At 40.7% G+C, this 25,302-nt stretch overlaps 1 protein-coding gene across 1 annotated transcript in view; it reads left to right on the forward strand.

Moving 5' to 3' along the window:
- Nucleotides 1-22,916, forward strand: part of CD84 (CD84 molecule) — a 33,117-nt gene extending 10,201 nt beyond the window's left edge. Inside the window, exons 2-8 of the mRNA XM_060142254.1 lie at nt 4,822-5,166; nt 16,779-17,030; nt 17,430-17,549; nt 18,213-18,245; nt 19,416-19,513; nt 20,436-20,498; nt 22,206-22,916. Of these exons, the coding sequence (XP_059998237.1) occupies nt 4,822-5,166; nt 16,779-17,030; nt 17,430-17,549; nt 18,213-18,245; nt 19,416-19,513; nt 20,436-20,498; nt 22,206-22,271 (977 nt within the window). The 3' untranslated portion in view covers nt 22,272-22,916. The remainder of the gene's footprint in view (nt 1-4,821; nt 5,167-16,778; nt 17,031-17,429; nt 17,550-18,212; nt 18,246-19,415; nt 19,514-20,435; nt 20,499-22,205) is intronic.
- The last annotated feature ends 2,386 nt before the right edge of the window (nt 22,917-25,302 follow it).

Consider the following 25,302-nt stretch of genomic DNA (forward strand, 5'->3'; position numbering starts at 1 on the left):
TAAACATGGTGTTTAAGAAAGCTCTCTCTGATAAGATGACATTGGAGCAGAGTTTCACAGTAAGGGAGTGCCAGAAACAGTGTAGAAAAGGAGGACAGCAAGTATAAAGTCTCTAAGGCAACAGCAGCTGGTTTGAAGAATGAGGAAGTCAGTGTGGTTGGAGTGAGTAGGGGAGAGAAGGGTAGGAGAGGAGGCAGGAGAGCAGGGGCAGACCAGACAGGATCTAGCAGATGGTGGCAGTGTATATGAAAGGAGGCTAGGGAGACCCTCAAAATCCCAAATGTACACTGTCTTTGTTTTTAATAGACTCTAAGGAGAACTATGAGGTTTAAGTCTAAACACCCTCTTTGTTGTCATCAATATTTGATATTTCAAAATCTCTTTAGATTCCACCCAACACTTCTTAGTAAGTTTCCCTTGCTCAGCTATGAAGAATTTGGATAATTCCCTCCTTACCACCCTTCCCCCACCAATACCTTCTATTTTAAAACAAAACCAAATAGTAGTTTTGCTTGACCCTCTAGCTATTATTCTATCTTATAACATTTCTTTCACTATTAAGCTTTTCCACTTCTTTACCACATATTCTATCCTCAATCCTCTGTACTCTGGGCTCCATTTGAATCATCTTAACTTGCACTACATTCTCAAGCACCATCAATAACCTCCTAATGGACAAATCTAGGGATCATTTTCAGTCTTTATCTTACTTGAAGACTCTGAATCATTAGACATCAGTTACAGCCCCCTTCTTGAGATTTTTTTGTCCTCCTGGATTTCATGATATTGTCCACTGTTGGTTCCTCTCTTGCCACTCCTACCACTTCGTCTATTCAGTTTCTTTTGACAGTGCCTCTTTTAGAACTGTGAGCACTGTTCACAAGGCTCAGCCTTGGACTTCAGCCAACTCTTCCTGAGTGACCCTCTTCTTCAATCATCTCCTCTCCATAGATGATTCCTAAACCACTTGAATTTCAGTTTGATGGCAAATGACAGAGACTCAAAAAAAAAAAAAGAATTCCTTAAAGAAGAAAAAAGTTTATTTCTTGCTCATGTAAAATGTCTGGAGTTGGCAGTTCGGTTGGTAGAATAGTTCACAAGGTCATCAGGAATCCATACTTTTTCAGTCTTCCTGCACCACAATTCTCAGTACTTGGCTTCCTCTTCTTGATCCAAAATGTCCAAGATCCAGTTGTCATGGCATTCCAGCCTGCAAGAGACAAGGAAGAGATGAAGAAAACAAAGCATCCTCTTCTTAAAGATATAAAAGTTGATACAATACTTTCAGTTTCATCCTATGGACCTGAACTTAGTCACATGACCAAACTGAGCTAGCAGAAGGCTGGGCAATGTAGTCTTTTTTTTTATTTTTTTAACATCTTTATTGGAGTATAATTGCTTTACAATGGTGTGTTAGTTTCCACTTTATAACAAATTGAATCGGCTATACATATACATATAACACCATATCTCTTCCCTCTTGCATCTCCCTCCCTCCCCCCCTCCCTATCCCACCCCTCTAGGTGGTCACAAAGCACCGAGCTGATCTCCCTGTGCTATGCGACTGCTTCCCACTAGCTATCCTTATCTTTCTGCTGCATGCTATGGTTTTGCAGCTGCCTTAGACCTCAGATGGAATGTCCAAAGGTGCATATTATGTTTGTGCAAGCCCTACACCTTTTCTCAGCAAGCCCAGGAATCTCATCCCCAACACCACAGCACAAAATAGCAACAGGGCTTCCGCTAGCTTAATGTATCTGCCACCCCCACTGCCTTATCCTTTGATGCCCCAGCATCACTTCCTGAATGACTTGCTGCAGAAGACAAGACAAACTTCAAAAACAACACCACACACCAATCATTTTGTGACCACACAATTGTGTTCCTATTAAGAAAGCCTCAGCCTTAGCAAACTTCCCACCACTTCCTGGGGTTTGATAAGAGAATTATGAGTCTTCTCACACTGAACCTGAATCCAAAGAACAGAATGGAAATTAGGCACAAGGACCTGACTAAAAAAAAAAAATCCTTATGAGACGTGGGAGATCTGGCACCAGGACCAGCCATATAATTTGTGGAACCCAGTAGAACATGAAAATATGGGGTCCCTTCTTCAAATAATATTAAGAAGTTCAAAGTGACATGGCAGCATTAAATCAAGTTCAGGTCCTTCTGAGCTCAAGGCTCTGTACGACTGCACAGGTCACATGTCCATATCCGGCACATCCAAGAATTCAGGCTGGGAAACTCTAAGTGCCCCTCTACCCGACCTTATCAGCCCAGCGGAAGAGTTTTTCTGGGGAGAATTAATGTTCAAGGAATAGATTTTAATAAACTCTGACTCCTGTCACTGAAGGCAAGCTTAGTTTCTCCTGTTCCCCTAGTGGTTTGTTCCTTTTGCTTTTACCATTTAGTACTCATCATATTGTATTATTGTTTACTTGAATGCTCATGTGTCTTATTCTCTGGGCTGTGAGCTCCTCAGGGCTGCCACCATGTTCTATTCATCCCTGAGTCCCTAACACAGCATCTGACACTTAATTAGCACTTAATAAATGTTTGTAGATAGGGATCATTTGTGTCGCTCTTTCCCTCAGGGCCCTGTTATGTCTCATTCTGTACTTAGCCCACCCCACCTAAGTCACCACTCCTTGCCTGGGATATTCCTCCTAAGGGAAAATCTTGGATGTTCTGAAAGGAAAGACGTTTATATTAGAAGTCCCTGGCTCATTAAGTAGTTACTGTGTTGGAGAGCGGGGGTGGCCATAGTGAGACAGCACCATCAGGTTAAGAAATATCTTTGCTTTTCTGACACTTCAAAATGACTTGTATTCTCAATGACCTTTATTCTTGACCTCTTTTCTGTTTTTAATTAATTTATTTTTATTTTTGGCTGTGTTGGGTCTTCATTGCTGCTCATGCGCTTTCTCTAGTTGTGGCGAGCGGGGGCTATACTTCGTTGTGGTGCACAGGCTTCTCATTGTGGTGGCTTCTCTTTGTTGTGGAGCACGGGCTCTAGGAATGCGGGCTTCTGTAGTTGTGGCACATGGGCTCAGTAGTTGTGACACACGGGCTTAGTTGCTCCATGGCATGTGGGATCTTCCCAGACCAGGGCTCGGACCTGTGTCCCCTGCATTGGCAGGCAGATTCCTAACCACTGTGCCACCAGGGAAGCCCTATTCTTGCCCTCTTTATGCCAAGCCTGGATAAAATTTAGTGTCAGCCTGAACTCACTTACATGGGAAACTTTTGTTCTGTTCTTCGTGGCTTGCATGCAACCAGTACTCATCAGAATAGCCCTGTTACTCTTTATGGCTGAAGCCCTACTTGATTGGTCAGGGCCTGTATTTATTGGTTATTAAGCAGTTTGAACATCATACATGCTGGCTTAATACACTATTTCACACTATATAGCTCAGTGAGAATAACAAAGTGATGAAAGAATAGAAGGAAAACGAGAAAAAACACCCTATAATTATATTGCCTTTCATTTTACAAACTATGTATTAAATCAATTTATCTTCATAAGGTAATAGAGGAGAAGAGAAAAAAATAAACATTTCATTTTTTTCCGTGTTAGATTTTAAAAGCATTCATCCTTCAGCTTTTACCCGAAAGTATTGCTGGATTCCCAGAACAAATCAAGTCCCCTTCTTATTCTCTCTCAAAGTACCATAACACCTAATACCATTTGCACTTATCCAATCAAACCAGTTCTCTTCATTTAACTGTTAAGTTCCAGAGAGCAGGAACTACGTCTATTTTTACTCACCATTGTACCCCCATCTCCTTACATCATGCTTTAAGGAGTAGATGCTCAACAAACTTTTGTATTATAATTAAATTAATAAATACCTGCCATAGTATCTGGAACAAAGCTGACCTTGAATAAATACATTCATTCATTCATAAAAGTATAAATGAATAAACAAAATTTGCTTACTTCAGAAGTTGCTCCAAAAGATCCTAGGCAACACATAACTTAATTCCATTTATTAACTCATTCCACAAATATTTACTAAGCGCCCACTATGTGTCAAGTACTTGTCTAAAGACTGGGGATATAGCAATGAACAAAAAAGCCCCCCCAAAATCACCAGCTTGGGGAATATTTACTCCAGAGCCTCTAAAGCACTCTCTGCCTATATCTTCTAGGAATAGAGGCATACGTGTAGCTCTTTATTTGCAAAGACCACAGTAGCCATCGTAGGCTCTTGTCCCAGCTCTTTGACCACTTGGCAATATGACTTGGGAAAGAAAGAACATTTAATATCTCAGACCTCATGGAAATTTATGACCTTCATCTCTCAAATTCCATCTAGCTCTCAGAGTCTATATGTCTAGATAAATACATTTTTTTTTTTTTTTTTTTTTTTTTTTTTTTGCGGTACGCGGGCCTCTCACTGTTGTGGCCTCTCCCGTTGCGGAGCACAGGCTCCGGACGCGCAGGCCGAGCGGCCATGGCTCACGGGCCTAGCTGCTCTGCGGCATGTGGGATCTTCCCACACCGGGGCATGAACCCGCGTCCCCTGCATCGGCAGGCGGACTTTCAACCACTGCGCCACCAGGGAAGCCCGATAAATACATTTTAATGAAATGGATCGCTTAAAATTCACTGGGAAACTTAGTTTTTGAAAGAGAATCCTTTAGAATATTTAGCCATCATATTAAATATATTTAAAGCAGAATGCCCCCGCAAAAAAGAAGATATCATCAAGAAACTGGATGAGCTGCTCCTTGGGGAGATTCAAGCCTGGGGAAACAGGGAATTCTAAAAGGTGCAACAGTCAAATGGTTATGATTTTCTATTTATGTCCTCAGGTCTGGAAGCAGCTGGAAGTGACACAGACATCTTCATGGTGAATGGGATTCTGGGGGAGTTAGTTACTTTCCCCTTAAATATCCAACAATCAGAGAAAGTTATCAGCATTTCTTGGAATTCCAAAACATCTGTCGCCTTTGTAACACCAGGAAACTCAGGAGCAGCACCCACAATTTCCATAACCCACCAAAATTACCATAAACGAATAAATGTCTCAGGTCAAAACTATAACCTGGAGCTCAGAAATCTGAGGTTGGAAGACTCAGGGATCTACAAAGCCGACATAAATGTAAAGACCTCTGAAATAATCACCACCACCAGGTGCTACAATCTTCAAGTCTATCGTAAGTTGTGGGAAGACAGAGGGCTTGTTTTTTTATTTTTACTTTGCAATTTGCTGTCTAAAGAACACTTTTATTTCTGACAGCTGGGTTCTCTAAATCTTTTTATACTTATAAGTACTTACATAAATATATCAGTACTTAAGAGGATGTGGCTTTGTTTGCTTTTAGCTATGTACTCTTCCTGTGGACCTTGTTTCTCTTTTCTATAAAATGTAAATAATCATACTATTTATTTCCCATATTTATTGTGAAGATCAAGTAAGACAGTGTATGCAAAGTACTTTTTAAAAACCTTTTTATTTTGAAATAATTATAGTTGCATAGAAAGGTGTAAAGAAATGTATAGGGAGGGCCTGTGTGCATTTCACCCCCACCTCTCCCAATGGTAACATTTTACATAACTAGAGTACATTATCAAAACCAGGAAATCGACATTGGTACAATCTGTAGAGCTTATTTATTGAATAGATTTCACCAGTTATATAGGCACTTATTTATGTGTATGTGTGTAGCTCTGTACAATTTATTCACATAAATAGCCTTATGTAAACACTACCATAATCAAGATACTTAACTGTACCGATGTCACAAGATTCCTTCATCCCTTTATAGTCACTCATTGCCACACCCTTTCCCCTCCCAAACTCCTGGAAGACATTAACCCATTCTTCATATCTAAAATTATGTTACTTCACAAATGTTACATAGATAGAATCATGCAGTATGCAAGCTTTGGAGATTGGCTTTTTTCATTCAGCATAATTTCTTTGAGCCATCCTAATTGTTGCAAGTATCAATAGGTTATATATTTTTATTGTTGGATAGTATTTCATGGTACAGATGTACTACTTTGTTTAACTATTCACCTATTGAGGGATATATTAGTTGTTTCTAGTTTGGGGGTTATTACAAATAAAACTGCTATGAATATTTGTGTACAAGTTTCTGCATGAAGTAAGTTTTTGTTTCTTTAAGATAAATGTCCAAGAATGAAATCATATGGTAAGTCCATTTGTCTTTCTTTAAATGGTTTATTGTGATAAAATATACATAACATTTAACATGTTAATCATTTTTAAGTGTAACATTCAGTGGCATTAAGTACGTTTACATTGTTGTGCAATCATCACCACTTTTCAACTCCAGAAATTTTTTTCCCCTTTTAGATAGATTCTATTTTTTAGAGCAGTTCAAGGTTCATACAAAAGTTTAGTAAAAAGTACGGAGTTCCCATATGCACCCTGCCTCCTACGACATACATAGCCTCCTACATTATCTACATCCCCCACCAGAGTGATATATTTATTACAATTAATAATGTACATTGATACATCGTTAGCAACCAAAGTCCACAGTTTACATTAGGGTTCACTCTTGGTGTTACACATTCTATGGGTAATGACAAATATATAATGACATTTATCCACCATGACAGTATCATTCAGAATAGTTTCACTGCCCTAAAATCCCTCTGTGTTCTGTTATTCATCCCTCCCCCCAAGCCCTGGCAACCACCGATCTTACTGTCTCCATGGTTTTGTCTTTTTCAGAATGTCATGTAGTTGGAATCACACAGTATGTAACCCTTTCAGGTTGGCTTCGTCCACTTAGTAATATGCATTTAAGTTATCTTTGTATCTTTTCATGGCTTCATAGCTCTCTCCAGAACTTTTGAGTCATTTTTAGTGTTAAAAGGATTGCCAAATTATTTTGCATTCCCACCAAAAATGTACGAATGATCAGTATCTCCACATCCTCACAGCATTTAGTGTTGTCACTGTTATTTTGGTCATTCTGATGAGTGAGTAATATATTTCATTTTGGTTTTTAATTTTAATTTCTCCAGTAGCTAATGCAAAATGCCTTTAAAAGGTAAAATATTAGTACTGTTATCGTCACTAAAATTACACAGTTCACTAGGAGACGTGTGTGGTGTGTTACGCAATGCTACTCAAAGTGTGGTCTGTGTGCTGGCAGCATCAGCATCACCTGGGAACTTATTGGAAATGCAAATTCTCAGGCCACAATCCTTACCATTGGTGGTGAAGCCCAGGAATCTGTGTTTTAACATTCTCTCTGAACTATTCCTATGTGTGCTGAAGTTTGAGAAGTGCTAATCTAGACCTGCTCTGTCCAACATGGTAGTCAGTAGCTACATGTAGCTATTAAGTATTTGAAATGTGGTGAGTACAAATTGAAATGTGCTCTAAGTGTAAAATACACACTAGATTTAGCATCAATAAAGAAACCCATAAAATATCTCATTAATCAATTTTATATTGGTTCCAGGTTAAGATAACATTTTGGATATATTGAGTTAAATAAAATACATTATTACATCACCTGTTTATTTTCACTACTTTTAATGTGGCTATTAGAAAAATTTAAATTACATAAGTGATTAACATTTTATTTCAGCACTAATTTATAGCATAGAGAATATTTGAGCCATGTCTCAAGGATTTTACTGTCCATCTGCCCCACAGCAGAAAAACACAGAAATGCGACTAATAGATAAAATTCAGGTATACAGTTAATCCACTAAAGTTCAAGCTCCATAAAGGCAGAGACTGGTATATGATACACTTCATGTTCCCAGCTCCTACCTTGCCAGGCACATAGTGGGTGCTGCAGAAGTATTTGTTGAATGGAAAAGTGAATTAATCATAATAGTCCCAGGTCCTAATACAGTGCCTGACAATTGTAAGTGCTCAATTAATATAGCATAATTCAATCAGGTTGCATCTGGATAGGACGCATACTGTAAAGAGCATTAATGTCAGAATTAGAACCCTTGCCAACTGTGTGACCCTGGCAAAGTTGTTTACCTTGTCTGGGCCTAAATTTCCTTATCTATAGAATGTAGATTGTAATAGGTGGGATTAATTGAGATAGTGTTAGTTGAGCTCCTAGTACAGTGCAAGCCTTAAAGTAGATGCTCAATAACTAGCTGTTGTTATTAATTTTTTAACCCTTGTCCCCTTTTTAGATTCTAGTTAGGAAGAACTTCCTAGATGAAGAAGGCTCTGAACTGGGCATGAGCGACAGAGTCAAAGAACCATACCCAAGTGTGGACACTTCAGAAAATATGACTCATTCAAGAACTTTGGCTGAGAAAATATAGAGGGCGTTCAATTTTATGATGTTTGTTTTCATCCCGTTATATGTTTAGTTTTACCCACTCAGTCTTTAGGGGGTGTTAAACCATCTGCAATTAGGGCAGACTACTGTAAAATCTTAGAGAAAGTCCATACAACAAAATCTGCACTTTCTGGGTAGTTAGCTGAGAAGATAAAGAGAAAGAAACTGACATTTAATGAACACTATCTATTTGTATGGCATTCTACCACCTAATTTTTTAAAATACATAAAGATTATACATATTTAGGCAATATATGCACAAACAGAGCAAAAGATAATACAATGAAATGCAACTCTTCCTTTTCAGAGGCAGTCACTATTGCCAGTTTATTTTGTTTCTTCAGTAGAAAATTAAAGTACATATAAGCATAGATAGATTGATGCTGGATAGATAGATAGATAAATAGATAGATGATAGATGGATAGTAGAGTGGTCTTTATATATAATAGCTCATCTAATCCTCACAACCACCCTAGCTAGAGAAAATTGTTGTCCCCGTGTTATAATTGAGGAAACCAAAGCTCAGTGCAGCTGGATACCTTCTCCACCATTCCATAGTTAGAGAACAGTGGAGCCTGGATTCTGAACCTAGTCTCCAATGGCTTCTCCACACTTTTACTTGGGAGCATGAAGGCCTGTCAGCCACAACCCTGACCTTCTCTGCCCATCAGCTTTGTGTAGGTAACATCTCTGTTCCTGCAGAGAAAAATGAGATGGAATCCTATTCTTAACCACTATCCCCCACCTTGACACCCACAAAAATAAGTCTTTTTAAAAATAAGTGAACAATAAGCAGAGACTTAAACACTGTTGTAAATCAAATTTCTACGGAAACACACACACACCATTTGGTTCCTTTTTCACTATACATATCTGTATCTATCACTGTTATAGCTAATCAAGGTCTTTACTCCAAACTTGTTTAGAAGCTCTTTGGCAAGTTATCACTAATTCTGATTTGGAATGTTTCCCTCTAAGAGACTCTTAGGACCAGAGTATCTGGTTAGGTTGGAATCAAAGACTTTACAGCTCTTAGTTCCCATGTTCTACTCCCTCACATGTACAGACAAATGGTTCCTATATTTACAGTGCTGAATTTATTGCCTTTACAGACTTCACATTAATTAGAAAGTTATGTGTCAGTTCCTTCCTCTATTTCCTCTCTCACATGGCAATAGTGGGAGGAGCAAACCACATTGCAGCAGTTTTGACAAGAATGAACTAAACTTATCAGCTCTGAATGTAGTCCTTTTCTTATTTCCTGGTAAAAGGTTTTTCCTTTCCTTCTGCCAGCTCCAGATCTAGATATTGTCTCAACTTATATAATAATTGGGTTTTTGGTAACCCTTTACTACCTACAACTTTTATCATTTACTTTTTCTTTGCTTTAGTAAAAACATTTTTTAAATGAACTTTTATTTTTTTATTATTTAAACATCTTTATTGGAGTATAATTGCTTCACAATGGTGTGTTAATTTCTGCTTTATAACAAAGTGAATCAGCTATACATATACATACATCCCCATATCTCCTCCATCTTGCGGCTTTCTCCCACCCTCCCTATCCCACCCCTCTAGGTGGTCACAAAGCACCGAGCTGATCTCCCTGTGCTATGCGGCTGCTCCCCACTAGCTATCTATTTTATGTTTGGTTGTGTATATATGTCCATGCCACTCTCTCACTTTGTCACAGCTTACCCTTCCCCCTGCCCATATCCTCAAGTCCATTCTCTAGTAGGTCTGTGTCTTTATTCCCGTCTTACCCCTAGGTTCTTCATGACATTATTTTTACTTAGATTCCGTATATATGTGTTAGCATACGGTATTTGTCTTTCTCTTTCTGACTTACTTCGCTCTGTATGACAGACTCTAGGTCCATCCACTTCACTACAAATAACTCAATTTCGTTTCTTTTTATGGCTGAGTAATATTCCATTGTATATATGTGCCACATCTTCTTTATCCATTCATCTGTCGATGGACACTTAGGTTGCTTCCATGTCCTGGTTATTGCAAATAGAGCTGCAATGAACATTGTGGTACATGACACTTTTTGAATTATGGTTTTCTCAGGGAATATGCTCAGTAGTGGGATTGCTGGGTTGTATGGTAGTCCTATTTTTAGTTTTCTGAGGAACCTCCATACTATTCTCCATAATGGCTGTATCAATTTAAATTCCCACCAACAATGCAAGAGGGTTCCTTTTCTCCACACACTCTCTAGCATTTATTGTTTGTAGATTTTTTTGATGATGGCCATTCTGCCTGGAGTGAGGTGATACCTCATTGTAGTTTTGATTTGCATTTCTCTAATGATTAGTGATGTTGAGCATTCTTTCACGTGTTTGTTGGCAATCTGTGTATCTTCTTTGGAGAAATGTCTATTTAGGTCTTCTGCCCATTTTTGGATTGGGTTGTTTGTTATTTTGATATGAGTTGCATGAGCTGCTTATAAATTTTGGAGGTTAATCCTTTGTCAGTTGCTTCATTTGCAAATATTTTCTCCCATTCTGTGGGTTGTCATTTCCTCTTGTTTATGGTTTCCTTTGCTGTGCAAAAGCTTTGAAGTTTCATTAGGTCCCATTTGTTTATTTTTGTTTTTATTTCCATTTCTCTAGGAGGTGGGTCAAAAGGACCTTGCTGTGATTTATGTCATAGATTGTTCTGCCTATGCTTTCCTCTAAAGTTTTATAATGTCTGTCCTTACATTTAGATCTTTAATCCATTTTGAGTTTATTTTTGTATATGGTGTTAGGGAGTGCTCTAATTTCATTCTTTTACATGTAGTTGTCCAGTTTTCCCAGCATCACTTATTGAAGAGGCTGTCTTTTCTCTATTGTATATTCTTGCCTCCTTTATCAAAGTTAAGGTGACCATATGTGCGTGGGTTTATGTCTGGGCTTACTATCCTGTTCCATTGATCTATATTTCTGTTTCTGTGCAAGTACCATACTGTCTTAATTACTGTAGCTTTTAGTGTAGTCTGAAGTCTGGGAGCCTGATTCCTCCAGTTCCGTTTTTCTTTTCTGAAGATTGCTTTGGCTATTCAGGTCTTTTGTGTTTCAGTACAAATTTTGAAAATCTTTTTCTAGTTCTGTGAAAAATGCCATTTGTAATTTGATAGGGATTGCATTGAATCTGTATATTACTTTGGGTAGTAGAGTCATTTTCACAATGTTGATTCCTCCAATCCAAGAACATTGTATATCTCTCCATCTGTTTGCTTTTTTGTTTGTTTTTTTTGTTTGTTTTTTTTGCAGTACGCAGGCTTCTCACTGTTATGGCCTCTCCCATTGCGGAGCACAGGCTCTGGACGCGCAGGCTCAGCGGCCATGGCTCACAGGCCAGCCGCTCCACGGTATGTGGGATCTCTCCGGACCAGGGCATGAACCCGTGTCCCCTGCATTGGCAGGCAGACTCTCAAATACTGTGCCACCAGGGAAGCCCTCTCCATCTGTTTGAATCATCTTTAATTTCTTTCATCACTGTCTTATACATTTCTGCATACAGATCTTTTGTCTCTTTAGGTAGGTATATTCCTAGGTATTTTATTCTTATTTTTACAATGGTAAATGTGAGTGTTTCCTTAATTTCTCTTTCAGATTTTTCATCTTTAGTGTATAGGAATGCAAGAGATTTCTGTGCATTAATTTTGTATCCTGCTACTTTACCAAATTCATTGATAGCTCTAGTAGTTTTCTGGTGGTATCTCTAGGATTCTCTATGTATAATATCATGTCATCTGCAAACAGTGACAGCTTTATTCTTCTTTTCTGATTTGGATTCCTTTTATTTCTTTTTCTTCTCTGATTGCTGTGGCTAAAACTTCCAAAACTATGTTGAATAATAGTGGTGAGAGTGGACAATCTTGTCTTCTTCCCACTCTTAGAGGAAATGGTTTCAGTTTTTCACCATTGAGAACTATGTTGGCTGTGGGTTTGTCATATATGACCTTTATTATGTTGAGGTAAGTTCCCTCCATGCTTACTTTCTGGCGGGCTTTTATCATAAATGGGTGTTGAATTTTGTCAAAAGCTTTTTCTGCATCTATTGAAATGATCATATGGTTTTTCTCCTTCTATTTGTTAATATGATTTATCACATTGATTGATTTGCATATATTGAAGAATCCTTGCATTCCTGGGATAAACCCCGCTTGATCATGGTGTATGATCATTTTAATGTGCTGTTGAATTCTGTTTGCTAGTATTTTGTTGAGGATTTTTGCAACTGTGTTCATCAGTGATATTGGCCTGTACTTTTATTTCTTTGTGACATCTTTGGTTTTGGTATCAGGGTGATGGTGGCCTTGTAGAATGAGTTCATCAGTGTTCCTCCTTCTGCTATATTTTGGAAGAGTTTGAGGAGGGTAGGCATTAGCTCTTCTCTAAATGTTTGATAGAATTTTCCTGTGAAGCCATCTGGTCCTGGGCTTTTGTTTGTTGCAAGATTTTTAATCACAGTCTTAATTTCAGTGCTTGTGATTCATTTGTTTATACTTTCTATTTCTTCCTGGATCAGTCTCAGATGGTTGTGCTTTTCTAAGAATTTGTCCCTTTCTTCCTGGTTGTCCATTTTATTGGCATATAATTGCTTGTAGTAATCTCTCATGATCCTTTGTATTTCTTCAGTGTCAGTTATTACTTCTTTTTCATTTCTAATTCTATTGATTTGAGTCTTCCCCCTTTTTTTCCTGAATGAGTCTGGCTAATGGTTTATCAATTTTGTTTACCTTCTCAAAGGACCAGCTTTTAGTTTTACTGATCTTTGCTATTGTTTCCTTCATTTCTTTATCATTTATTTCTGATCTGATCTTAATGATTTCTTTCCTTCTGCTAACTTTGGAGTTCTTTTGTTCTTCTTTCTCTAATTGCTGTAGATGTAAGGTTAGGTTGTTTATTTGAGATGTTTCTTGTTTCTTAAGGTAGGATTGTATTGCTATAAACTTCCCTCATAACACTGCTTTTGCTGCATCCCATAAGTTTTGGGTTATCGTGTTTTCATTGTCATTTGTTTCTAGGTATTTTTTGATTTCCTCTTTGATTTTTTCAATGATCTCTTGGTTATTAAGTAGTGCATTGTTTAGCCTCCATGTGTTTGTATTTTTTACAGATTGTTTCTTTTAATTGATATCTAGTCTTATAGTGTTGTGGTCGGAAAACACACTTGATATGATTTCAATTTTCTTGAATTTACCAAGGCTTGATTTGTGACCCAAGATGTGATATATCTTGGAGGATGTTCCCTGAGCACATGAGAAGAAAGTGAAATCTGCTGTTTTGGGAAGGCATGTCCTATAAATATCAATTAAGTTCATCTTCTTTAATGTATCATTTAAAGCTTGTGTTTCCTTATTTATTTACATTTTATATGATCAGTCCATTGGTGAAAGTGGGGTGTTAAAGTCCTCTACTATGATTGTGTTACTGTTGATTTCCCCTTTTATGGCTGTTAGCAGTTGCCTTACATATTGAGGTGCACCTATGTTGGGTGCATAATTATTTACAATTGTTATATCTTCTTCTTGGATTGATCCCTTGATCATTATGTAGTGTCCTTCTTTGTCTCTTGTAATATTCTTTATTTTAAAGTCTATTTTGTCTGACATGAGAATTGTTACTCCAGCTTTCTTTTGATATCTATTTTCATGGAATATCTTTCCATCCCCTCACTTTCAATGCATATGTATCCCTAGGTCTGAAGTGGGTCTCTTGTAGACAGCATATATAAGGATCTTGTTTTTGTGTGCATTCAGCCAGTCTATGACTTTTGGTTGGAGCATTGAATCCATTTACATTTAAGGTAATTATCCATATGTATGTTCCTGTTACCAGTTTCTTAATTGTTTTTGGGTTTGTTATTGTACATCTTTTCCTTCTCTTGCGTTTCCTGCTTAATGAAGTTCTTTTAGCATTTGTTGTAAAGCTGGCTTGGTGGTGCTGAACTCTCTTAGCTTTTGCCTGTCTGTAAAGCTTTAAATTTCCCTGTTGAATCTGAATGAGATCCTTGCTGGGTAGAGTAATCTTGGTTGTAGGTCTTTCCCTTTCATTACTTTAAATATGTCCTGCCAGTCCCTTCTGGCTTGCAGAGTTTCTGCTGAAAGATCAGCTGTTAACCTTGTGGAGATTCCCTTGTATGTTATTTGTTGTTTTTCCCTTGCTGCTTGTAATATTTTTTTCTTTGTATTTAATTTTTGATAGTTTGATTAATATGTGTCTTGGCATGTTTCTCCTTGGATTTATCCTGTATGGGACTCTCTGTGCTTCCTGGACTTGATTGATTATTTCCTTTCCTGTATTAGGAAACTTTTCAACTATAATCTCTTCAAATATTTTCTCAGTCCCTTTCTTTTTCTCTTCTTATTCTGGGACCCCTATAATTTGCATGTTGGTGCCTTTAATGTTGTCCCAGAGGTCTCTGAGTCTGTACTCAATTCTTTTCTTTCTTTTTTCTTTATTCTGCTCTGAAGTAGTTATTTCCACTATTTTACCTTCCTGGTCACTTATCCATTCTTCTGCCTCAGTTATTCTGCTATTGATTCCTTCTAGAGAATTTTTAATTTCATTTATAGTGTTGTTCAACATTGTTTGTTTGCTGTTTAGTTCTTCTAGGTCCTTGTTAAATGTTTCTTGTATTTTCTCCATTCTTTTTCCAGGATTTTGGATCATCTTTACTATCATTATTTTGAATTTTTTTTCAGGTAGACTGCCTATTTCCTCTTCATTTGTTTGGTCTGGTGGGTTTTTACCTTGCTCTTTCATCTGCTGTGTGTTTTTCTGTCTTCTCATTTTGCTTCACTTACTGTGTTTGGGGTCTCTTTTTCACAGGCTGCAGGTTCGTAGCTCCCATTGTTTTTGGTGTCTGTCCCCAGTGGCTAAGTTTGGTTCAGTGGGTTGTGTAGGTTTCCTAGTGGAAGGGACTAGTGCCTGTGTTCTGGTGGATGAGGCTGGATCTTGTCTTTCTGGTGGGCATGACCGCATCTGGTGGTGTGTTTTGCAGTGCCTGTGACCTTATTATGATTTTAGGCAGCCTCTCTGCTACTGGGTGGGGTTGTGTTCCTGTCTCGGTAGTTGTTTGGCATAGGGTGTCCAGCACTGTAGCTTTCTCATCATTGAATGGAGTGGGTCTTAGCATTGAGATGGAGATCTCTGGGAGAGACTTTGCTGTTTGATACTACATGGAGCTGAGAGGTCTCTGGTGGACCCATGTCCTGAACTCAGCTCTCCCACCTCAGAGGCACAGACGTGACACTCAGCTGGAGCACCAAGACCCTGTCAGCCTCATGGCTCAGAAGAAAAGGGAGAAAAAAAGGAAGAACGAAAAAATAAAATAAAGTTATTAATATAAAAAATAATTATTAACATTAGAAAAAATTTAAAAAGTAATAAAAAAAGAAAAAAAAAGAATGAAAGAAGAGAGCAACCAAACCAAAAAACAAATCCACCAATGATAACAAGCACTAAAATCTATACTAAAAAAAAAAAAAAGAAAAGAAAGAAACCGGACAGACAGAACCCTAGGTCAAAGCTATACAGACAAGATCACACCAAGAATCATACACATACACACTCGCAAAAAGAGGAAAAGGAAAAAAAATACATATATCTTTTGAGAAGTCTGAGGTCTTCTGCCAACGTTCAATAGCTAGGTGTTCTGTAGGAGTTGTTCCACATGTAGATGTATTTCTGATGTATTTGTGGGGAAGAAGGTGTTCTCCACGTCTTACTCCTCCTCCATCTTGAAGATCTCCCCCCTTTCAAATGCTTTGTTGAGCATTTATATCCCTAGCCAACATATGGTTGCAACTGATGAAGGAACAAACATGAGGAGTGGATAAACACAACCAACATATATTGGTCGCTATTTTCATTTAAGTTCAGTAATAAGAAAAAAGTGATTGAACAAAGACATATATTGGAACTTCACTTGTTCATCAATGACGTGAGCAACTTCTTTGCTGAACTGGATAGTGGTTTTCAAATGCTGGAAGAACATTTCCAATTTTTTGTGTGCTATTCACAATATAATGGCTACAGACAGGATGCATTGTTATTTTAATCTGCTTCAGTACCCTCTCCTCCATTGCTTTCTTAAGTCTAGTGTGACAATCAAGAAAACAATAAGTCAAGCCCTAGTTTGCAGCATTTGCCAATTTCTTTGGTGTAAATACTCCCACTTTGGCTGATTTTAAGACCTTCAGAGTTGGGAAGGCTTTGTATTGATACATCACTACAAGGGATAGATACAATAGATGTAAATAACCTCTAGAGCATAGATTATAGTAAATTGTCCAAAAAAATCAGTAAGTGATGAGTTTTGAAGAGTTATTAGATTGTTTCTAATATAATTTATTTCATTGTAAGTTTTTAACATCCATCATGAAAATTTCTGAAAATTTAATGGTTGGCTTGCACAAGCTGGTATAGGCCAGCTCCAGCTTACCACTGGCTCATGTGTTTTCTCCTCATAGGTCGGCTTGGAAAGCCAAAAATTACTCAGAGTTTAATGACATCTGTGAATAGCACCTGCAATGTCACACTGACATGCTCTGTCGAGAAAGAAGAAAAGAATGTGACATACAGTTGGAGTCCACTGGGGGAAGAAGGCAATGTTCTTCGAGTCTTCCAGACCCCTGACAACAAAGAGCTGACTTACACGTGTACAGCATGGAACCCTGTCAGCAACAATTCTGACTCCATCTCTGCCCAGCAGCTCTGTGCAGGTAACCATCTCTGTCCATCTCTCCTGGAGTCTCAGAAATCACTCTAACCTGCTGCAAAGCCTGAATCAGCCCTAGTTCTCCAGGGAAAGGTGCCTCCCTTATGCCAGGGCTGGACTCAGGGGAATTCTCTTCCCAAGAAGCCCTGGAAAAGAATCCAAAGCCTTCTGGGTGATGCCGGGCATTTCAGGGTGTTCTGAGGCAGCCCCCGCTCAGCTCCCCAATTCCGTTTCTGATCTTGACCTTTAAAAGCAGGAAGTAGAGTTTCCCTCGGAGCTTTGGCACTCCCCTCTATCCATATTGAGTGTCCTTCAGGGGAGTGCCCTTGAATGTGGACAAGCTTTCCCAGCCTCTAAGACCTATTTCCTGAGAGTCAAGTCTCACCACATCTTCTATTTCCAGACATTGCAATGGGCCTCCATACTCACCGCACTGGGCTGCTGAGTGGGCTGGCTGTGCTCTCTCTGCTTCTAATCATTCTACCTTCAGTGATTTTGTTCCTTTTGCACAAAAGAGGACAAGGTAAGGTTTTCTCGGAAGTTAAAATGTGGAAATGCACCTGCCTTCTTCCTTCTTCCTGGGACTGAAGTCATTTATCTAAGGTGGGGTGGAAATGTCCTTTGTTCCAGGGAATTAGCCTTCCTAAAATCCCCAGCCCCTCACCTTACTATTTCCCAGAAAGATGGTCCCGAGGACTATATAACATTACCCTGAATGGTCTTCAAAATATGTTACTAGGATCACCAAGATGTGGTGGGCCCAGAACTTGGGTTTGAGTTTAGCACTGCCACTAACAAGCAGTGCTTCATGGGATACATATCTTTACCTCTCTGACTCAGTGTTCTCACATGTGAAATGAGGTTTGGACTAGGTCTCCAAAGTCACTTCCAATTCCATCAAAACTGTGACCTTTGAAATGTCATTGAGGGACATATACTAATTTTATATTCCATGGTTGTCACTAGATCCCTTTGGGTCCCTCTGGATCATTCTGTAATTGTAACCATTCTCAATTCAGAAAACCTGATCTGGGGCCCTAGTGGATCATTATACCCTCCTATTCCTCCTAACTCCGTGTCCACCCAAAATCTTGCTTTCCCACCGATCGTAATAACAAGCCTGTATGTAGCGAGGCTCTACATCTGATTCCATGTTCCTGACTCTCCTTTGTGTCTGATTCCTCAGATTCATACTTGAAGATCTTCAGTAAGAACCCTGGTAAGTTCTCAGCCACGAGTTTCCCTGTATGATGGAAGAGATGCATTCACAGCACAGTGATTAAGCCTAAGCTTGTACTTTGCAGGCAGTCTGGGATGAAGGTGCCAGCTTGACCATTTATCAACTACCAGTTATTTTATCACTGTCTCAGTTTTCTCAGTTGTAAAATATGCATAAAAATAGGATTGCTGCATATACTTATTAAACGGATTTAATGAATTACACATATAAAATACTTGGCCCAGTGTCTGGTACCTCGTAAGTACTCAGTCAGTGTTAGATACTATACTTACAATTGACCAACCTGGGCTTGGCACAGAAGGAGGCATTCTGGGGGCAGAGAGTTTGTGACATGAACTGTAACTCAAATGGCCTCATGATGGGGAGAAATCACACAACCTGCTGTAATATCACTCAGCTCAGGCTTGTTGTCTGCAGATATGTTGGTGCCCTGGAATATGAAGGCCCCAAATTCTGGCTATCTCTTTTCAACTTGACCCTCAAATGTTCCATGTTAGGAGCAAAGAAAAGCAGTACACTGGGAGGAATTCCCATGAATTCTTAAAAGTAGGGACTTATCTCTCTTGTCTGCTGCTCCGTGACCTCATACATAGCTTGGCATGTGGAGAGAGCTTAACAAATCTTTGACTCTGTGACTCAGTCAAGCAACAAATATTTGTGGAGCATCTACTACAGGTCTAACATTGAGGTGGTAAAGGAAAGGTGTGCACCAGAAGAGGCCAACACAGTGTATAACTAGAGAGAATCATTCTAGTCAAAAAATTAAGACCCTCACATGAAAAGAAAACTAGCCATGCAAGGCAGTGGATGCTAAGTGCCAGAGACACTAAGACCCTGGGTGGAAAAGCTACCTTCAGTGCCCCCACAGGGATTGGGGAGAATCTCTTTACCCTAATGTGGGCTTTGGAGCAGAAAAGAATTCCCACTGAGCTCTGGGTGAAACCTGAGCCAGGTGTCTCCCATATCACATGCCATTCCTAGAAAAGGAAAAGACAGTCAGGATCCAAGCATCCATCTCAAGAGGATGGGAGTCATTTAACTTCTTGGGGTTTTATTTCTTCATCTGAAAAAGAGAACATTAGAATAGATCACCTCGAAAACTTCATCCACATTTCACATACTGTGGTTCTATGTTTGTTTGTGACCCAGATGCTGCCTCAAAGAAAACAATATACACATACGTCACAGTTCCAAGAGACACCCAGACAGCAGAGCTCAGGATCTATGATGAAATCCCCCAGTCCAAGGTGAGGTGGTGCTACTCGTGGGTCTCCACCACAGGCCCCCAGGACAGGGAGTCATGGGCAGCAGGCACAGCCAAGAGCCTGATGGGGTCCAACCAGGAAATACCAGGTCAGGGAAATGATGCCATGAGTCTTTCTATGAGGACAAGAATGTGGTCAAGTGTCACCCCATGACAGCCTCCCGGGGTTGAAGCCTCATGCTTCCACATGAGAGCCTCACTCCAGATTAGATGAGAGTCATGACTAAGAGCAAAGCACCTTCTATAGGGGACCCACAACAGGGGAGTCCCTGATGTGAGGTGAGAGCTGTTATGTGGCCACTGACAGGTGAACAAGTTGCTAAGCGGGGTTCAAGGACACAGAACTGAGAGAGGTCCCCTTGAACTTGACTTCTTGGTCTGGCTGTAGCAACAGCTTGCTTTCCTCAGGCTGCTTCACTCTGTTCCACAGCCTCCCCTCTCGCCTGCCTTTTACCTGCCTGTCTCTCCCTCACCTCCACCCTGAACCAGGCTTCTACATGGTATTGCCTTTCTCTGTGCCCCCACCAGCCTGCTCTCCTAAAGTCTCCAAGGAGTGAAAGGGAAACTGAGGTCTGCCCGGTCAATCCAGCCTTGTACTTGGACTGATAGGTCAGCTGGGTCCATAGAGCCCATGGAAAGCTAAAATTCTGACTAAGCAAGACTCAGTCTGACCCCTCCTCTTGGCTCCTGAAGATTTTGCCCAATGGCTGCCAACTGTCCCATGCTCACCCCCACCTGAACCTGATCCTCTCCAAAGCTGGATGGAACCAAAGTTGAAGCTGGAGAGGAGGCCACCTAGTGAAAGTGCAACCAGGGAGGGCTGATGGGCAGAAGCAGAAGTAAGAAGGGGGACTCATAAGATTTTGTCTGGGCTCCCTCACTGAGGGAAGATGGGTGTTTTACAGGTGCTCCCCACCAAGGAGAAGCCAGTGAACGCGATTTATTCCATAGTGCAGTACTCTGATAAGGTAAAGACTTTCTGATTTTTAGCCCTGTTGTCCTGTCTATTCCAACCTTTCTGCTGTATCTTGTCCATCCAACCAGGAGTCAGCTGGTTCCCTTGGGACTCTATGCTTCTCAGGATTAATTGCTGAGGGCCTTGGTCTCATTCCACACATGCACACAGCCTTACTCCCCAGGTCCATGACCATCCACAAGCTGGCCTCCTTGATGCTGATCCCACACTTTGTATGCAGGAGCCCCTAGGCCTCTGAACTACAGTGTGGAAATTCCAGCCTCTATAACATCCAAGGCCATTGCTAGCTCACAGTGTGGAAATTAGAAAGCAGGTGTCCCCCACCTTCCCCCTACCCTGGGCAGACACAGGTCCACACCAAGTGCACAGTAGAACACAGGGGCAAGTAGAACACAGGCTGAACCCCAGTTCCCATTTGCTCCCTCAGCAGACCCTCACAGTGTGCAACATGCCCAACCATTTGTAGAGCTCTAGTGACACTCACATTCCCTGTGCCTCAGTGTCCTTCTCTCAATTATGCAAAGAGAGAAGGTAAGTCCTGATCTTTAACAGGACTTTCAGTTTGGGGAATCTGGTGAGGAGTTGATACTGTCTGAGGGTCCTGATTTCTGCTACAGTAAGGACAGCTCTGGGGTATCTGGGTGAATCAAATATTTTGGAAGTGTTTCTGTTTAATAGCTGAGCTAACAGGTAGGAAGCTAATCATGAAAAATAAATTTGAACCCGGAAGTCTCGGAGGAAAGGGATAATAATGATAACAAATGAAGAGTGAGAAGAAATATCGGGATACCAAAACGGAATGCAAATGAATCCATGAATAAGAATTAAGGGCTGATTCCATGAGGCATCTATGAGTTGGCCAAGTAGGAAGGTCGTAAGGGAACTCAATGCACAGGTCATTTTGAATGTAAAGATAAGCCAAGTGTCCTGGAGAACAAGATAAAAGGACCTTGACTTCCTCAGTGATCAGGAGATGAAAGGAGGGAGAAGGAAAAGAAGGAGGTGAGTGAGGAAAGAGGAGAAGGAGGGAAAAGGAAGGAGAAGCAGGAAGCGGGAAGCAAGGTGTCCACATGTTTGAACCAGGATTGGAAGGAGAGTGGGAGGAAACAGAGAAGAAAATACCACTGGAAAAGACTAGACTTGAGGGATTAATCAGGGACTCTTGGATTGAGACATCTCAAAGTAAACCCTCTAGACAAGTTGGATGACAATTATTAATTTGGATAATGTGTAATTTAAAACCTAGGACTCTGCAAGCCAGTGGGAGGGTTGTCTGCAGTATTCTAAGTAACTAGAGCATATGACACCAGTGGAGGTGACTCACCACTAAATATAGGCCAAGGTGCAGTTACCGGGGTACAGAAGGAATGAAGGCTGAACTAGGAACATGGAACATGGGTAGCTTGAGCCTGGATGCTGCCTCAAGCCTATAATAAAAATCAGTGCAGATATCCACATTCTCTACTGCTGCTTTTTCTAAGCTAAGAAGTTGATTACCCAAGGGCTTCCAAATTGGGTGGCTGGAACAGAGGTGAGGGACTCAGCAAAGGGCAAGGCCTTACTACCCCAGTTTACCCCAGAACCAGGGAAATCTAAGGCATCGGTCTGTGACATTTGCATGACTCTAGAGGGCTCCTCGTGGGACTGGAATTCCCTACCAGCACCTTTCAGTCAACATGTCCTCCTCCCTTTTGTGCAGATGGGGAAAACCAACACGCAGGACAGCAAATCTCCTGGGACTTCAAGCTATGAAATTGTGATCTAGGCTCCCAGATGGAATTCTCCCCATGGAAACTGAGCTACAACCATACCTACTGGCAGATGCTCCAGACCTAGACTTGCTCTGCCCAGAACTTACCTGGAGATTGCAAATCACCAGATCCCAACACGTAAGCAAAGAAGCAAACACTTTGTTGCTGGGCATAGCTCATGCCTAGATAAGCAAATGGATACATGCCCTTTCTGAAATTGCTCCCTTCCTGATGAATGACAAGGAATGTCCTTTGACACAGTGCTTCCCACCCTTCTTCACATCGCAACACATGGAGAAAATATTTTTGTGGCCCAATGGGGTAAACAGTCAAGATTGCTCATGGCTGGAAGCTGTGTATGACCAGAGGTGATGACTCTTCCCAGCAACCCCATATGTGAAGGATCCACATTTTGCACACCTGTAATCTGCCATGACACACCACTTAGGAGCCTCTTCTCACACTCAATATATGGGAGGAGCCCTGGTCCATGGCTTCCCCAATTCCACACAGCACCTTGGGCAGATGAGCCCCTCACTTGAGTACATGGCTTGGCGTGTACTGCATTTCAGTCTCTGTTTGTCCCTTTGCCTGGGAAACTGTTCAGGGTACACCTGGCTGGACCAGCCCAACCCTATATAACTGTGTGGCATGGGAAGCCATCAGAGTTGTGGCTCTCAGCTGTGCAGACACAGTCTCCCAATAGAGTGTTGGAAAATGCTCTTTCTGTAGAAACTAGACTGCTAGGGCATTTTTCTTCAGGCTCCACTTCAGAAACCTCATAATATATTTTTTCTGGCCAAGTTTTCCTTCTATATCACTCTGTGATTGTTAATTTTATGTGTCAACTTGATTGGACCATGGGGTGCCCAGATATCTGGTTAAACATTATTCAGGCTGTGAGTGTGAGGGAAGAGGTAAACATTTGAATTGGTAGACTGAGTAAAGCAGATTAATCTTCCCCTCCAGTGTAGGTGGGCATCACCAAATCCATTGAAAACCTGAATAGAACAAAAAGGCAGAGTAAGGGAAAATCCATTCTCTCTCTCTGCCTGTCTTTGAAATGGGACATCAGTCTTCTCCTGCCTTAGGACTTGCACATGGACTGGAATGTCCACGATCAGCTCTCCTGGTTCTCATGCCTTTGGACTCAGACCGGAACTATACCATCACCTCTCCAGCTTGCTGACTACAGATCTTGGAATTTTTCAATCTCCATAACTACATGAGTCAATTCCTTCATAGCTATTTCCTGTTAGATCTGTTTCTCTGCAGAACCAGGCTAATAGACACTCCAAACAGCCTCATCAAGAAGAAGAAGCCAGGGCTTCCTGGTGGCGCAGTGGTTGAGAGTCCACCTGCTGATGCAGGGGACACGGGTTCGTGCCCCAGTCCGGGAAGATCCCACATGCCGCGGAGCGGCTGGGCCCGTGAGTCATGGCTGCTGAGCCTGTGCGTCTGCAGCCTGTGCTCTGCAACGGGAGAAGCCACAACAGTGAGAGGCCCGCGTACGGCAAAAAAAAAAAAGAAGTAGAAGCCATATCCAGTAACCTCATTCTCTAAAAGGAATTGCTAAGCTATATTTCTGGCACTTTAGGGGAACTCAACCATCAAAACAATAGACCTGGAAGGAAGCAGTCATTCTCTAGAGGGAACTTCGTAGATGACAGTATAGGTGATGAAATTGGATTCACCTCAGTTCCTAAGGCTCATCCCAGAAAGTCGTGGAGTTCAAGCTGATGTTAGTGACCCTCCCTCTTTCCCTGACAACACTAAGGAGGAATCACCTATGGCTGAGCAGAACATTGAAGTAAGCATTTGAAAAATTGTTTCCCTTAAGTGTTAGCAAACATAACCAGCTAAATCCTAAAACCCTATGAAAAATCCCAGGCTGGATAGCAGAAATAAACTGCATTTAGGCAGAATGAAGTTGTTAGTCCCCATTAATGGATCCATAGAACCACCTAGCCCTGACTCTCATTAGCACTGTGTTGGGGGTTGCAAGGCCTCCAAAGAGTAAGATGAGCATGATGTCTGCCCTGGTCTAACTACAGTACAAATACTACAGTTAAATTCTGAACTACATGCTACAGAGAGTGGCATGAGCTAGCACAGTCAGAAAAAATCTTACGGAGGAAGTGCTGCTGAAGCTGGACCTCAAAGGATGGATGGAATTTGGCAGAGAATGAAGAAGACAGAAGGCATCCAAATGAGGAAGGCATGAAAGAAAGAAAAGGACTGGATCTGTGTTATGTATTTGGGATACCTCCCCAGATATACCATGCATGTTCACAGTCTCTTGCCTGTGTGTGGCGCAGTGCTCAGCTGGAATGTATGCCCCCATCCCCTGTCCATTTACACATCCTTCAAGACCCAGCTCAAATGTCACCTCATCTATGAAGCTTTCCCTGGTATCACTAGTCAAATTAACTATGGTTCTTTTTGCACTCCTTCCCCCACCCCTTTGGTCTTTCTGTCATTAAAACTCATTTCATTCTACCTTACAGTATAGATTATTATTTGTTTCCCTCTATGTTGCCCATTACTTAAAGGCAAGGCCCGTGACTTCATGATCATGAAGAGGTAATAGCTTTATTCATCTCTGCATCTACCGCCAGCCAGCATGGTGTCCTGTACCTTACTTGTGAGCTATAAATGCTGTTGAATAGAATTGAAAGTGACCAGCCAGCTTGCAAAGAAGATACATATTGGAAATACTGATGGATAGGAGCCAATAAGCACAGTGGAATCGAATCATGGCAAGCATTACATATCAAGAGGCAGACATCAGAGGCTATTCCTAGTATAAGGACACTTTGGAGGGAGAAGATTTTCAGAGTTAGACAGACCAGCTAAGACATCAAGTGATGCAATGAACCAGGTGTGAAGAGGTGAAAGGCAGTCACCCTAGGGAAGGGTATGAAGGAGGAAATAAAAAGATGTGGTCCGAAAGGATGAAGAAGTTCCAAAGTCACACTAACAGGCTGTTTTTTCTAAAATAAAAGTACTCTTTTATGTGAGTTGAGGGATTGCTCCTGAATATCT

The sequence above is a fragment of the Lagenorhynchus albirostris genome, chromosome 2 (assembly GCF_949774975.1).
Source record: "Lagenorhynchus albirostris chromosome 2, mLagAlb1.1, whole genome shotgun sequence".
Taxonomy (NCBI): domain Eukaryota; kingdom Metazoa; phylum Chordata; class Mammalia; order Artiodactyla; family Delphinidae; genus Lagenorhynchus; species Lagenorhynchus albirostris.